The sequence below is a fragment of the Hydra vulgaris genome, chromosome 02 (assembly GCF_038396675.1).
Source record: "Hydra vulgaris chromosome 02, alternate assembly HydraT2T_AEP".
Lineage (NCBI taxonomy): Eukaryota > Metazoa > Cnidaria > Hydrozoa > Anthoathecata > Hydridae > Hydra > Hydra vulgaris.
In genome coordinates, this window is record NC_088921.1 from 52,404,806 (window position 1) to 52,419,986 (window position 15,181).

The 15,181-nt window shown below is 25.9% G+C and overlaps 1 protein-coding gene across 1 annotated transcript in view; it reads left to right on the forward strand.

Moving 5' to 3' along the window:
- Positions 1 to 14,895, forward strand: part of LOC100202736 (DNA (cytosine-5)-methyltransferase PliMCI) — a 105,231-nt gene extending 90,336 nt beyond the window's left edge. The window contains exons 21-40 of the mRNA XM_065791342.1: positions 498 to 595; positions 769 to 877; positions 952 to 1,019; positions 1,118 to 1,192; positions 2,810 to 2,855; positions 5,858 to 5,945; positions 6,686 to 6,767; positions 6,925 to 6,998; positions 7,212 to 7,330; positions 9,122 to 9,184; positions 12,095 to 12,212; positions 12,373 to 12,524; positions 12,693 to 12,824; positions 12,924 to 13,126; positions 13,207 to 13,318; positions 13,387 to 13,533; positions 13,633 to 13,796; positions 13,927 to 14,167; positions 14,251 to 14,367; positions 14,443 to 14,895. Coding sequence (XP_065647414.1) covers positions 498 to 595; positions 769 to 877; positions 952 to 1,019; positions 1,118 to 1,192; positions 2,810 to 2,855; positions 5,858 to 5,945; positions 6,686 to 6,767; positions 6,925 to 6,998; positions 7,212 to 7,330; positions 9,122 to 9,184; positions 12,095 to 12,212; positions 12,373 to 12,524; positions 12,693 to 12,824; positions 12,924 to 13,126; positions 13,207 to 13,318; positions 13,387 to 13,533; positions 13,633 to 13,796; positions 13,927 to 14,167; positions 14,251 to 14,367; positions 14,443 to 14,577 — 2,343 coding nt within the window. The 3' untranslated portion in view covers positions 14,578 to 14,895. The remainder of the gene's footprint in view (positions 1 to 497; positions 596 to 768; positions 878 to 951; positions 1,020 to 1,117; positions 1,193 to 2,809; positions 2,856 to 5,857; positions 5,946 to 6,685; positions 6,768 to 6,924; positions 6,999 to 7,211; positions 7,331 to 9,121; positions 9,185 to 12,094; positions 12,213 to 12,372; positions 12,525 to 12,692; positions 12,825 to 12,923; positions 13,127 to 13,206; positions 13,319 to 13,386; positions 13,534 to 13,632; positions 13,797 to 13,926; positions 14,168 to 14,250; positions 14,368 to 14,442) is intronic.
- The last annotated feature ends 286 nt before the right edge of the window (positions 14,896 to 15,181 follow it).

A 15,181-nucleotide genomic window follows, 5' to 3' on the forward strand; every position in this document is an offset into this window, starting at 1 on the left:
GGGTAAAAGAAATACTGATTTTTAATGTAATTTGCAAAAAAACAGTTTTATCTGAAAAATTAAGACATTCATGAAAACTATAGTGAAATATCAAGACCAGTAGTTGCTTCAATATTGAGCTTTATAATTGACTCCAAGTTCGATAGCATTAATAAAAAAAATTTTTAGTGAGTTTTGAAATTTATAATATAAATTTATGTTTACATATCTTTCTAATTCTCCTAAAAGTTCTTTAGAACTTTAATATGAACTTAGTAAAGTTCATAATAAAGCTCTTAACTTACTGATGACGTATTACCACTTACATAAATGGATTATCTGTCTTACCAGGTCATTGCCAAAAAATATAAACCATCAACATCGGCTCCAGCTTTTGCTTCTTTTTTTCACCAGCATTTAGCATTAGAAAGCATTAGAAATTCAGCAATTCGACAATTATTTTATGTTTTTGCTGAAAAATATTGTATAAAAAGGTTTAAAAAATATTTTTTTTGCAGGTCAGTTCAAAGTTTGCCAGTGAAAACTGGTTCCTGGAGGGGGGAAAAGAGGGTTGTATTGTTTCAGAAGAAAACAATGAACTTTTCTACCAGAAATGGTAAAATATTAATTTAGTTGTTTTTTCTTCTTTTTTTTTCAATAGTTAATTTTGTTAGTTATATTAAAAAGAAATAATTATGTTAAATATTGAGACTAATTTTTATTTATTTTTTAAATTTGTTTTGATTAAGGATATAGATGTTATTATAATATAGTTATGTTATTATAAAGGTATGATTATGAAGATGGTCTTTTTACAGATCCCCCTACAGAGTTTCTCTTTTCGAAATTCGATGAAAAATATTGTCCTAGTTGTGAAAGGACTAAAACAAAATTAAAGGTTTTTTTGTTTTTGTTGTTGCAAAGTTTTGTTAATTTACCTGTGTTTAACATATAAAATTCTATATTCGATAGTATAAGCAGCCAACTCTTGGTGATGAACTACAAACAGAGAGTTCAACAAAATCAGAACATTGCTTCAAGTAATTTATTATTTTTTTACTTCATTATATGCACAAACACATGTATAATGCATATTTGCATACATATATAAATATACGTATATATATATTATTTTTAGAACTGTAACTTGGCAAGGTGTATGTTATAGCTTAGGTGATTGTGTGTACTTAGATCCAGATGCATTTACTTTCAAGTAGGGTTTGTTATCTTTGTTAGCTTTGTTTTTATAAAACACACAATATGCAATTAAAACATATTTTTAACTTTTTCAAATTGTTCAACTTTTTCCCCCTTTTGTATAAACATGACAAGCATAGCTGACATTTTCTCAGAAAGCATTTTCTCCTTGATTTTAAGTCAATTTAAAAATTTCTTTTGAAGTTTACATTGCAATTTTATTGTGACATGTCACTATCTAGATATTTCAGCTTTGTAGAAATCCATATTACTAGGATATAATGTTAGCTGCATATTGTAGCATTGTAACTAGTGACAACATAACAACAAACCTGTAGTTAGTCAATGGCTACATATTACAGCTTTGCAGCTAGTAATATTGTTACAATTTTATTAGTTACATATTGTAGGTATGTAGCTAACTACAACATAACAAACTTGATGCTAGTTGATGAATACATATTGTAGCTATGATATGTTTCTTATAAGCTGTTGATACATATCAGCTTTGTCACTAGCTACTACATAATGACAATTTTTTTAACTTTGTTGATTGTTACATATCATAGATTTTTAGCTTGCTAAAACATAACTATAAATCTATCGGTGGTTGATATCACTAGCAGTATTGGCTTTTTAGTTAGCAATAATAGTATTATTATATTATTGTAGCTAACTATAATATAACAAGTCTGTTTCCATAGCTACATATTGTAGCTATCAATATTGTTATTTTAGATAAAGTTGTTAAAATCTATTGTTATCTACTATTAATAATACAACCATAAGCAAATAATAAAAAGAGTTTGGGTGGTTGTTTTTTCATTTGTTCCAGTTTTCAATTTTAAAATTGAAATTTGGCTATGATATATAATAATGCGTGATGTGTAAAGTTGGTTAACAAAGTTTTCTGTAACTATTGTAGATAAGTTAATAATATGTAATAATAAGTAATAATCGCATAGTATATAGTATAAACATGAATAAGTTACTATATAAATAATAAAATAAATATGAATATTATTGATTTAATAAAAATTTTTGCTAGTTAATTGCTAGCGATCATTGTGGTCAAATTGTTGCCTTTATTGTTATGAGTTGTCGCAAACTAGTTGCTAGCTTATTAAGCTAGTGATTCTTTTAGCTAAATTGATGTCTTTATTTATACAAGTACTAGTTAGTTGCTGGCCAATTTCCTACCAGGTACCTATTATATCAAAACTAGTATTTTCAGAGTTTTTTTATGGGTTTGTGGGTTTATTGTGGAACAGAAACCTTTTATGGTTAAGTCAGAGTTAATAATAAAATCTATTTTTAAATGTAAACAAAGTTGTTCTAAAATTTAAGAAATAAAATTGTAAAAGAGTAAATGTCTGAATAAATTATATTTGCACTGTCTCTTTATATAAGTCTCAGTTTCTTAAACAGTTAAAATGTCAGCTAAAAAATGTTCTTTAAATCTGGTTTACCTAAAATGTTTACATTAAATATTAAAGATCACATTTTCATTAAATATTAAAGACCAAATTACATTAAATATTAAAGATCATTTACATTAAATATTAAAGATCAGTTTACATTAAATATTAAAGTAATTTTATATGAAATTAAAATTGTCTTAAATATTTATTAGAATAAAGCAAAAATCTGAGCCTCCAAAAAGCAAAAGTGTGGTGAAGGTATTTTATTTTATTTTTTTTATTTTTTATTAAGTTAATTTGTGTGTGTGTGTGTGTGTGAGTATGTGTGTGTGTGTGTGAATATATATATATATATGTATGTTTATATATGTATATATATATATTTATATATATATATATATATATATATATATGTATGTATGTATATATATATATATATATATATATATATATATATATATATATATATATATATATATATATATATATATATAAAGAGCCTAAATAAAAATCTTTGTTTATATGCCAACTTAAATAAAAAAAATTTACATAACTGAAAAAATAACACATAACTAATTATAAAATATGTTAATGCAACAAAAAAACTTTAAAAATTTGCTAAATATTAGTAAACCAAATAATTTTAATGAAGTACACTTTGATGCGCAATTTATTTTTTTAATTGAATAATATTTAAAGTAGCACATAAAATCAAAACTGCACATACCACATTTTGAAAATAAGCTCTTCATGTAAAAAAAATTTATAAATATAACTTTTTGATGCTTTTTATCACACATTTTTCTATTTTACTTTTTATATTATTCTAGAGTTTCTATGAGAAATTGAATAAATATTAGGGTTTAGGTCAAATATGTATTTTTATTTGGTAATATTGTGTTATATTGTTTTATTTGTATTTGAATTGTTTTTGATTAAAAGCTTTTAATTTAATATTTACTAAGTACTTAGTTATTTATATCTATTCTTCTATTTAGCATATCATTTTAGAATATTGTCCTAATTTCTTTAATTATTTAACAAATAAATGTTTTTAATTACTTCGTATTAAGTTAAAAGAAGAAAAAAAAGTTATTCATTTTTGTTATAAAATGCTTAAGTAACAATGAGTCTATTTTTGTTTATTTTTTATGCAAAAAGATTTTTAATATAAGAAACTGTTATATGTTTCTTAAAATTAAAAGTAAATGCATTATTTAATAAAATTAATTTAAAAGTATTTGCAATTCCATAAACTAGGTTAACCAGTGTTTTTTTGGGAAATACCACTTTATTGTTCTTTTTCATTTTTAACACTAAAATAAAACAAAATTTTTTAAAGGGATATTTGTTAGCAGACTTGTTTTCATTCTTCTATTTAGTATTGTTTTATTTAGTTTTTTTCTATATAGTAAACCATTTTATCAGTCTTATCTTGAAAAAATCTTTAAATTTTTTCTTCATCTAAAATACAAATATTTGTATTTGGTAAATGCTGATTGAATATATTTGCTTTTGAATTCGCATTTGGAAATCTGAATCAAATGTATTTGACTCAGATTTCCCTGGTTACAACCCTCTTTTAACTCTTTGAATTCCAAACACAAACCTTGATAAACAAGGCTGTTGCACGGACAAACAAGCTGAGCGCAGTATTACCAGGGATATGGTGGGAATTGAATTCAGAACTTCTTGCTTTCTGAAGCAACCACTGCACCATTACTGCATCTACCACATCTATTTGCTAGCACTAATAAAAATAATCAGAAGGTTGTTACAAAAAGTTAGTATGAGAAGTCAGGCTTTGATCCACTGCCTACCAACTCATTGTTACTTTGTCTGTATACTTCATCTTGTTAAAAATGGCTCAAAGAAGGCTAAATCAAGTAATTTACTGCCTAAGTGTTAAAGTTGGTGTCTTATGTTTGTCACTCTAATTTAGTACCAGATTTGTTGCAAATTAAGACTAATGGTCAATGCAATACATTGACAAAACTTGATTCTAAGTTTGAAATCAGTGTGTATATACAATATATGTATATATAATACAATATATGTATATTGTGTGTATATACACTCTGTGTGTATATACTCTCTATTGACATCTAACTAAGTATGAAAACATTGATGTATTTCAAGTTGTAGCTGTGTTAGATCCACGCTATTGCTTTGGATTCAAGCTAATGTGTTTGTTTTATGTTCAGAGTAACTTGTATATAAAAGTTGATTATTTGTATTTTAAAAGTAAAAATTAAAAATTTGTATTTTTTCTTTACCTAAAATACAAATGTTTTTACTTTGAAAACTTATATTTGTATTTAGGAATCTAGCATGAACATTAGGGTAGAGCGATTTTAAAAATTTTCAAAATTTGATTTGCATGAGCTGTGAATCGATGTCTTTTGGTGAAAAAAATTCCTTTTTTAATTTAGATGAGTTCTTGAGGTTCCTCTTTGGATTCTAAATTTTTGACAAGTTCTAATATTGTTGAAATTTTTTCTAAACTATATCAACCTATACTCAAAAGAAGCAGAATAGTATGCTGATTTTGAAAATATTTGTTTTTTATTTAAAAATAAAAAATAAAAAAATATAGTCTTTTTTTTCCCCCGTTTTCAACAAAATGGGGATTTTAAGGTATATTTTTGCAACAAAAAAAATTTTATTAGAAAAATTTTTTCTGCTTTTTTTGAGTTTAAAGTTAACATGATTTAGAAAAAAAAGTTCAGGACCCGTCAAGAATTTAGAATCCAAAGAGGAACCTCAAGATCTCATCAAAATCAAAAAATATTTTTTTACTTTCATCTTATAATTAATAGACATCGATTTGTGTGTCAGGAATATTGGTTTTTAAACTTTTTTTTTTTTTTTTGCTATGAAACTTGCTCCACTCTAATGAACATATTTCTATTTGTATTTTAACAAATGTGTTTGACTCAAACATTGATCAATATCATTGTAAAGTTTGCCATAAACTTTTAAGAAAGTTGTTCTTAATATGCTTCAATACTTCAGTAACTTATCTAACTTTATTCACTGTACCTTTTCTTCTTAGAAAGTGACAATTTTTTAATTAAATTGTTTCTTTTTTTGTGTTTAAGCACCTGTACCATTTTTTTTTCCGTTTTGAATTTGTTTTGTTTTGTGTTTTGGATAAAGTACTATATCAATGCACCATTATATGTTTTAACTTTTGAAAGCCATTTTTGCAAGTCATACAAGTCAATGTTTTTATAGTATTATTTATTGGTAATATTTAGGATGAGGATGAATACCCTGAGCTGTATCGCAAATCTAATGATTATATCAAGGGTAGTAACATAAATATTGCAGAACCTTTCAGAATAGGTAAGAGTTTTCAAAATTTTTATATATTTTTAATATTTTTTTAAATTAAACACAAGTATATATATATATATATATATATATATATATATATATATATATATATATATATATATATATATATATATATATATATATATTAGGGCCCTGTAAATCGATTTAATTTTGCGAATCAAGTGTTTCTTCGATTCTAAAAAAATGATTTGATTTTTTCGAATCAATATTTATTTTGTGAGTGTTGATGTTATTTCAGATATCCAGTGCTAAGATACTATCAAAATGTTTTTATCTCAGCTAGAGTAAAATAATTGTAATCAAAAGTAATTGTAATACTGTTTCTAAGCAACCGCTAAAAAATTATTCAGAGCAAAAAAAAGTTTTTTATTTTTTTTTTTAATCTTTTGGTTGTTGAAAAAAGATGCTTAAATTTGGATAAACTTTGGCTTTAAATTTCCTCATATTGCTGATTCAATTCTTGATTTGATTCGTAAATCAAGAACAGCTTTAATTCGAGATTTGATTCGAAACTAAAAATGCCAATTTGCAGGGCTCTAATGCATATATATATATATATATATATATATATATATATATATATATATATATATATATATATATATATATATATATATATATATATATATATATATATATATACACATACATACAGATACATAAATTACTTTTTATTTATTTCTGTATCCAGGCATAAACTACTTTTATGCATCTTTAAAAATTTTTAGGTAAAATTATTAGTATAATTAAAAAAACAGACAATTATGGAGGCATGAAATCTATAATGCTAAAAGTTCGAAAATTTTACAGGTATTCTTTTAAAAAACTTTTTAAAGAAAAGAAAGGAAAAAAACTTTTTAAAAACTCTTTTAAAAGACTTTAGAAGAAAAAAATTTTGTTCTTGTCTTTTTAAAAGAAATATACTTTTGTAAAAAAAATCTTTTTATGTATTATCCTTTTTGTACAGGCCAGAAAATACACACAAAGGAATGAGTGGAACAATGAATTGTGATCTAAATATGGTTTACTGGAGTAATGAAGGTAAGAAATTGTAAAAATAAAATATTAATTACATGCTTGTTAGCATTAGGAGTATTGAACATTGGATAAAAGTAGTTAAGGGAAGTAGTAGGTAAGAAGTAGATAGGACAGAGCTATCAATGAAGTTAACATTGTCAAAGTATTGACAATGCAAAAACTAATGACTGTTTTTAGTTTTTAATGAGCTTAATAAGTTTTTCTTACATTTTTTAGAAGCCACAGTTGACTTTCAGATGGTTGAAGGAAAATGCTATGTACTTTTTGCTGATGATGCTGATATGGACATGTTTAAGTTTACTGAAGCTGGACCTGATCGCTTTTATTTTAGAGAAGTATTACTTTTTGGTTTTTAAATGTAATTCTAAAAATATCAGATATGTTCATTTAATAATGCCCGTTCTTTTATGGACAAGGTCAAAAGCACATTGAAAATGTAGTTAAGCCTCTATATGTTGAGCATCTCATCAATTTTTATTAATTTTTTTTTACTATGGTTACTGCTTATGTGAGCTATTATCTCTTGTTCCATTAATCTATTCACAATCTTGTCATTCAGCTATGAATTCTTTTATTGTATTTATTTGTTAATGCTTGAATAGCTTTTATCTATATAGATTTTTTCCTCTAAAGATCACAGAAAATCATTAAAAAAGTCCTTTATGTGACAAGGCAGATTTCTGTTATATCTGCCTTGTCACATAAAGGACTTTTTTAATGATTATCAAGATCAAATATTAAAACCTGATGACTTTTACCTTCCAAGTACAACAGTTTAAAATATTTTATCTGCAGACAAAAACTTGATTGTTAAAAAACTTTTACCAAAAATAAACAGCTGATAAATGAGGTGCAATGCAGAATGCAGTGAATGGTAATGATAGTGGTTTTAAGGAAGATGATGTAAACAATACTATGATAAATCCAGTTCACTTCAAAGTCAATGATATATAGGATGCATTACAAGTGTTGCATTACTATATGTTTTTATATTCTTAGCTATGAAGATATTCATAGTTAGGTTCATAGTTAAGGGTGTCTCTTGTATATTATTATAAGAGAGCGCATCAAGCACTCATAAAATAATAATAAGTACATATGGTGTGTTCCATGTTTAACTTATGTTACACTTGCAACAACTTGATCAAAAGTTCTCTAATTAAAACCATTAATCAAATTTTAAGTAACTTTGTTTCGATGTTTTTGGCCTGAAGAATAAAATAAATGATTACTGCTTAGATAAATAGAAGAATATTAATAAAGTAAGATAAACAGCCTAAAATAAAAACAAAAACTTTCAAGTTAATGTTGTTTTTTTGTTGTTTTTTAAAAAGTAGTTAAATCTAATTGTTTTAAGGCTATTTTTTTATTTATTATATGTTTAAATTTTGTTTTAGGACTTAATCTATTAAATTAACAAAATTAATAAATCTGAGTTGATATAAAAGTCATTTTTTACCATTAGTAAAAATGACTCCTAAATTGATAGCAGTATATATACACACACACACACACACACACACACACACACACACACACACACACACACACACACACACACACACACACACACACACACAACCCTCAGAATTAGGAAAAATGAGGTTGGCAATAAATTGCCAAACTCAAACTGTTAGAGGTTGGCATCAGGTTGACAAAAAAATTTGACACAAAAAGGTTACCATAAAATGTAGAAACGAGGTCTGAGATATTTTCTCAACATCAAGCGCTTTTAAGTCGGCAGTTAGGTGGACATTACTGAATGCTGACCCAAATTCTGAGGGCTGTATATATATACATATATATATAAATATATATATATATATATATATATATATATATATATATATATATATAAATATATATATATATATATATATATATATATATCTGTGTGTGTGCGCGTGCTGCATTTAACTTGCAGTTCTTGTATATTTATTTATATATTTATTTTTTTGGCAAAATATACATTTATGTAAGTGTATTTTTTTAAATAAGAAAAACTTGTATTTGTCAAATATATGTTAACATTGTTAAGTTGATTGCACCTTTTGAATTGTGCTATTGTTTACTATAAAAATTTTATTTATTGTTAAATTATATTTAACTTTATAATTTTTATAAAGGCTTATGATGCTGATAAAAAAGAGTTTGATGTTCCTCCTAGAGAAGCATGGAATTCCAATAAAGTAACTTTTATTTATTTCTCATAATTATAGTTAAATAAAATAGATTGATAAATAATATTAAAAGAATGCAAATATTAGATATTAAAATATTTATAATAAAAATATAAGGTATAAGAATAAATGCAATAAAAGATTGTTGATTTTGATTTGATAACTATATTTCTAATAATCCTATCCTGGTTTAAATGATTCTTCTTCCACTATATCATACAAATCATTTTCTCACAAAAATTTAATTTTTTTAAAAGTATTTTTTTTTTATTTATCTTTTTTTAAATGGTACTGTGTGTTATATATAACTATATCTTTTTTTATTTGCATTGTTCTTGTTTTTGTTTGTACTGTTCATGTTTTTATTTGCACTAGTAATGTTTTTTTGTTTTTTTGGATTGTTGATATCTCATTTGCATTGTGGATATCTTATTTGCATTGTTGATGTTTTAAATTGCACTGTTCATGTTTTAAATTGCACTGTTCGTGTTTTTTTTTTTACTGGTAATGTTTTTATTTGCACTGTTATTGTTTCTATTTTCACTGTTATTGTTTTTATTTGTATTGTTAATGTTTTTATTTGCTTTATTAACTTTCTTATTTACAGTCATGGACAAAATTAAGTTGATAAAATCAACAATCAAACAATAAAAACAAAATTATTTACGTCAGGATCTACATAACTACAATAGTTTTATGTTTTTTTTTAATTTGATTCCAAAGGAAAACAATATATTTATAACTCTTTTAATAAGTAACTCTATTATATGAAATTAACTATCCTACAATTTTTTTTCCCAAAATAAATGTGACAAAAGTAAGAAACTCTGAGTTTTTATTATGAAATATAATATTTTGTCAATAACTATTTATTAAAGTTGCAAGAATATAATGTCTGATTTTCATTTTAGTACTTTGTTTGTCTGATTTTCATTTTAGTACTTTTGCTTTTATGACTGATTCTTAACGCCTTGGCATGCATTTTACAAGCTTTGATGTGACGTCAGCACCAATTAAATTCCAAGTTTCACTAAGAACCTCATAAAATTCTTTTCTATTCGTTCATTTTGAAGGAGGAATTTTAGATTAAAATTGCCCATAAATTTTTCAATAGGGTTAAGGTCTGAGCTTTGTGGCGCCCATTTAAGGATGTTAACTTTACTTTTTTTGAGGAACTGTTGTGCCACTTTGCCGGTGTGTTTGGGGTCGTTGTCTTATTGAAAAAAGAATTTGCGATCTAAATTCAATTCTTTAGCGATTGACATAAATTTTTTGAAAGCAAATTAACATACAATTGTCCTGTCATTATACCTTCAAAATTCACCATACCCAAACCATGATTGAGCCATCTCCTTGCTTGACAGTTTTTTTAAGATTTCTTTGTAAGAGTTCATCACAAGGTCTGCACCAAATTCTACGTCGTTTTTTAAAGCCAAATATTTCAAATTTACTCTCATCGGACCATAACACTTCACCAATGCTTCACCCTTGTTAATATGCAGTTTTGCAAACACTAAACGTTTTTTTTTTGTTTATACCACTAATTAGGGGTTTACTTTTCTGAAGACAGTTTATTAAACCTCTTGAATTAAGTCTTCTCTGTACAGTTTGACTGGAAACATTTAATTTAAAATTTTCAACAAACTGTCTTGAGTAGGTGGTTCAAAAAATAATTTTTTTTCAAATAGTCTACTGCACTTAACTAAATGTGTTCTATATAATACAAAAACACTAGGTTTAAAATTTTTTCGAATAAAAAATATTTTTAGGGGTCCCTCAAGACCCTTAAAAATTTGACAGGTCCCTAATATTTTGAAAACAAAAGTTTTTATAAATATGTCAACCTGGGACTCAAAAGAAGCGAAATTATATAAAAACTTCAAAAATAATAATCAATTTACTTAAAAATATTTTTTTCAGATATAATAGCCTTTAAAATATTGTTTCTAAGATAAAACTTAAAAAAAGTCAATATTTTAAAGTTTTTTCAAAATAATTTTTTTAAACATGTTTTTTATGTAAATTGATTTAAAAAAAAATTATTTTGCTTGTAGTTCAGTATTATATAAATATAGTTTAAAATGCTTATTTTTAATAACAAAATGTTTCTAATAATAATCATTTTTAATAAATACTTATTGACAAAACATATTTCATAATAAAAACTCGGATGTTTTTTACTTTCGTCACATTAATTTTTGGCAAAAAAATTGTAAGATGGCTAATTTCATTCAATAGAGTTACTTTTGCAATGAGTAAAAAAGAGTTATAAATATATTTGTTTTTCTTTGGAATCAAATTTTAAAAAAAACTTAAGATTATTGCAGTTATATAGATCCTGACATAAATATTTTTGTTTTTATTGTTTGATTTTCGATTTTATCAACAGTGTTACTTAATTTTGTCCGTGACTGCACATTGTTAATCTTTTTCTTTGCATTTTTGATATTTTTATTTGCATTGTTAATGTTTCTTGATTGATTTTTAAATATTTAATCAAAAATAAATAATTATATGTTTATAATAAAAAAATTTATAAAAAGAAGCATTCATGATTGTTCACTTCTATAAAATTTGTCCACCAGCGTTGTGTAGGGTGCCATTATCGTTTTTTTTATTTCTGACATAAGTATTGGATAAGTACGGTGTAAAATATATAATTAATATATGCTCAAATGCAAAAAAATATATGCTTTATAAACATACACCATATAGAAATAACTGAAAATTCAAAAATTAAAACGGCTTTAAAAAGATACAATCTTAATGAAAAGTACAAATACCCATATCATATGCACAATCATATCATATGTCATAGGTTTTCATTAATTGCATAATCAAAAAAGTGCTAGTATTTGTTTAACATGATGAAAAAAAATAAGTTATCACATGATTAAAACAAAAGATTGTTGTTATTAGGGAAAAGGAAAAGGAAAGTCTAAATCAACAAAGCAACAGAACGAACTTGAATCAAATTTTCCTGCTTATGAGAAAGTTGAGAAATTAAGAACTTTAGATATATTTGCTGGTTGTGGAGGTTAAAAAGCTGCTATTTTGAGTTTTTATAACTATTTAATAGTTTCTTATTATTTACATTGTAATTTTTACTTGACTTTGTTATTTCGGTTCTGTAAACTTACAATTAATTATTGATATTTTGAAACTTATGTATAAATAAAGGTGTATTCTCGGCATAGGCTTATCAGAAGGTTTTGATCAAGTGGGCGTGGTCAACAGTTGTTGGGCTATTGAGTTTGAACCTTCAGCTGCACAAGCTTACAGGTTGAATAATCCTAGTGCAATAGTTTTTAACCAAGACTGTAACAATGTTCTCAAGCAAATCATGGAGGTTAGTTATTTTTCTAAACACTTTTACATATAAATTGTTTTTTTGTTGTTGTTGTTGTTGTTTTTTTTTCAACGTATGACATCAGTATAGTAAAAAGCAAATAATAACAAAAATAAATAATGTTGTTATCATTTTTCTACTGGTTTAGATTTTTTGACTTTTGTTTAGGGTAAAGAAAAAGATGACTTAGGTCAGCGTCTACCCCGCCGAGGGGAAGTTGATTTATTGTGTGGTGGTCCGCCTTGTCAAGGATTCAGTGGAATGAATAGGTTCAATCAAAGAGAATATTCTATGTTTAAGGTTTTGAGCTTGTTACGTTTTTTGTGAACTAATAAATTTATTTGCCAATCTTTATTTTTCTTTTTTTTTTTAATCTTTCTTTTTTGTTATATAATGAAGAATTCGCTGGTGACGTCTTACCTTAGTTATTGCGACTACTTCCGCCCAAAATTTTTTATTTTGGAAAACGTGAGAAATTTTGTTTCGTTTAAAAAAAGCATGGTACTAAAGCTGACACTAAGTTGTTTGGTAAAAATGGGTTATCAATGTGAGTTTGGGGTGTTACAAGCTGGTTCTTATGGCGTTCCTCAAACCAGAAGAAGGTAAGTTGTTGTTGTTTTTAAAGAAACTTTTTTACTTTCCTAAAGTTTGACCTAAGCATAAGATCATTTTTGCATTCTAGAGCAATAATAATAGCAGCCGCCCCCGGTGAAGTACTTCCAAAATTTCCTGAGCCACAACACGTGTTTGCATCAAAGGCACTTTCTTTGTCTGTTACTATAAACAGTCACAAGGTTAGTATTATTCTAATAAATATTATTATTATATATAATAGTGCTTTAGTTTTTATATTTTAACGCAGTATCAAGCGCTGAAACGACTACATTCTGCCCCATATCGAACTACTACAGTATATGATGCTATGAGTGATCTTCCGGAAATTAAAAACGGTGCAAATAAAATGGAAATCGGTTACGACACAGAACCATTGACTCATTTTCAAAAAAAGGTGTTTATTTGATAATTACAACAAAATTAAAATATTGTATTTGTACAAAACACTTTGTTGGTTGTTTTTTTTTTTAATATTTTAATAACTAAATTATAGATACGTGGCAAACACATGCAAGTTCTTCGTGATCATATATGTAAAGATATGAGCCCTTTAGTAGAAGCGCGTATGAGTTATATACCTTGTATACCAGGATCTGATTGGAGAGATCTACCTAACAAAGTTGTTAAACTTAGAGACGGAAACACGACGAAATTGCTGTATGAAATCAGTATTTTGCATTTTCATGGTTGTTTTTTTTTTATATCTAGCTAAATCTATTTTTGTTATTATTGACTAAACTATGCCATTCAAAACTCGTATTTTTCATTTTTCAAAATTTATATCTAGTCTATATCTTCATAAAGACAAAAAGCAAGGTCCTGGTAAAAACGGAGAGAATCGAGGTGTTTGTGCGTGCGCCAACGGCAAACCATGCGACCCATCTGATCGTCAGTTCAATACATTAATACCATGGTGTTTACCTCATACTGGTAACAGGCATAATAATTGGGCTGGTTTATATGGACGTTTAGAATGGGATGGGTTTTTTAGCACAACAGTTACCAATCCAGAGCCTATGGGAAAACAAGTAAGTGAAGTTTAAACTATTTGAATAGTCCAAAACTAATTGACTTTTTTATGTATATATTTTGATTTTTTTTTTTAATGTAGGGTCGTGTACTTCATCCTGAGCAACATCGTGTTGTTAGTGTACGTGAATGTTCCCGCTCACAAGGTTTTCCTGATTCGTTCCGTTTTTATGGCAATATATTAGATAAGCATAGACAGGTATTTTCACTGTGTTTTTTTTTTTAGTCAATAAAAAGTTAGAATTCGATTTTTGTACACTTTTGGTATTTTTAGATTGGAAACGCAGTAGCACCTCCTATGTCTGCTGCCATTGGCCAAGAAATAAGAAAATCTATTATTGCTAAGAAATTACGTAATGAACAGCTTCAAAGTATTAAGGAAGAAAATAAGCATATTGCTATTTTTTAAAAGTTTTAGAAACGCTTAGTACCCAAAGTGAATTCTTAATGTTGAGAATTAAATAATAATTATTCAAGTAATTCTTAGAGGTCTGGGAAAATTACTCGAAAAAATAAAAATCTCGTTTTTTAAAGTTGCATTTAAAGATATGCGTTTGTTTTGGCTAACTTTGATTGGGTAACTTATGTCAGATTTTCGGAACAAAGTTTTGTCTTCATAACGTGGTATAAAAAGCTAAAACTCTCCTATTAATGAAACCTCATTGCTATAACACCTTTTGTAAATATTGATGCTATTTCAATAAAAAAAATTTAAAATCTTTTACAATATGTCTAAATATTATTACATTAGAAATTTCTTGAGAAATATTTTTTTAGAATGCGTAAAATTTTTATAATTTACATTATTTAAACTTTATACTTTAACAAATAAATAAAGCTATTTTTAGCTAACAGTTGTTGCAATCGCGTATTACAAATTTAAAAAGACTTTTACAAGTTAAATAATCAAAGTAATCGAGTCTAAACTGTTGAGGTTATGAAGTATCCAAAATAACTTTGTTAAAAACATCTGCAGCTCGTCCGGTCCACTATTGCTCTTTTAGTTATTTGCG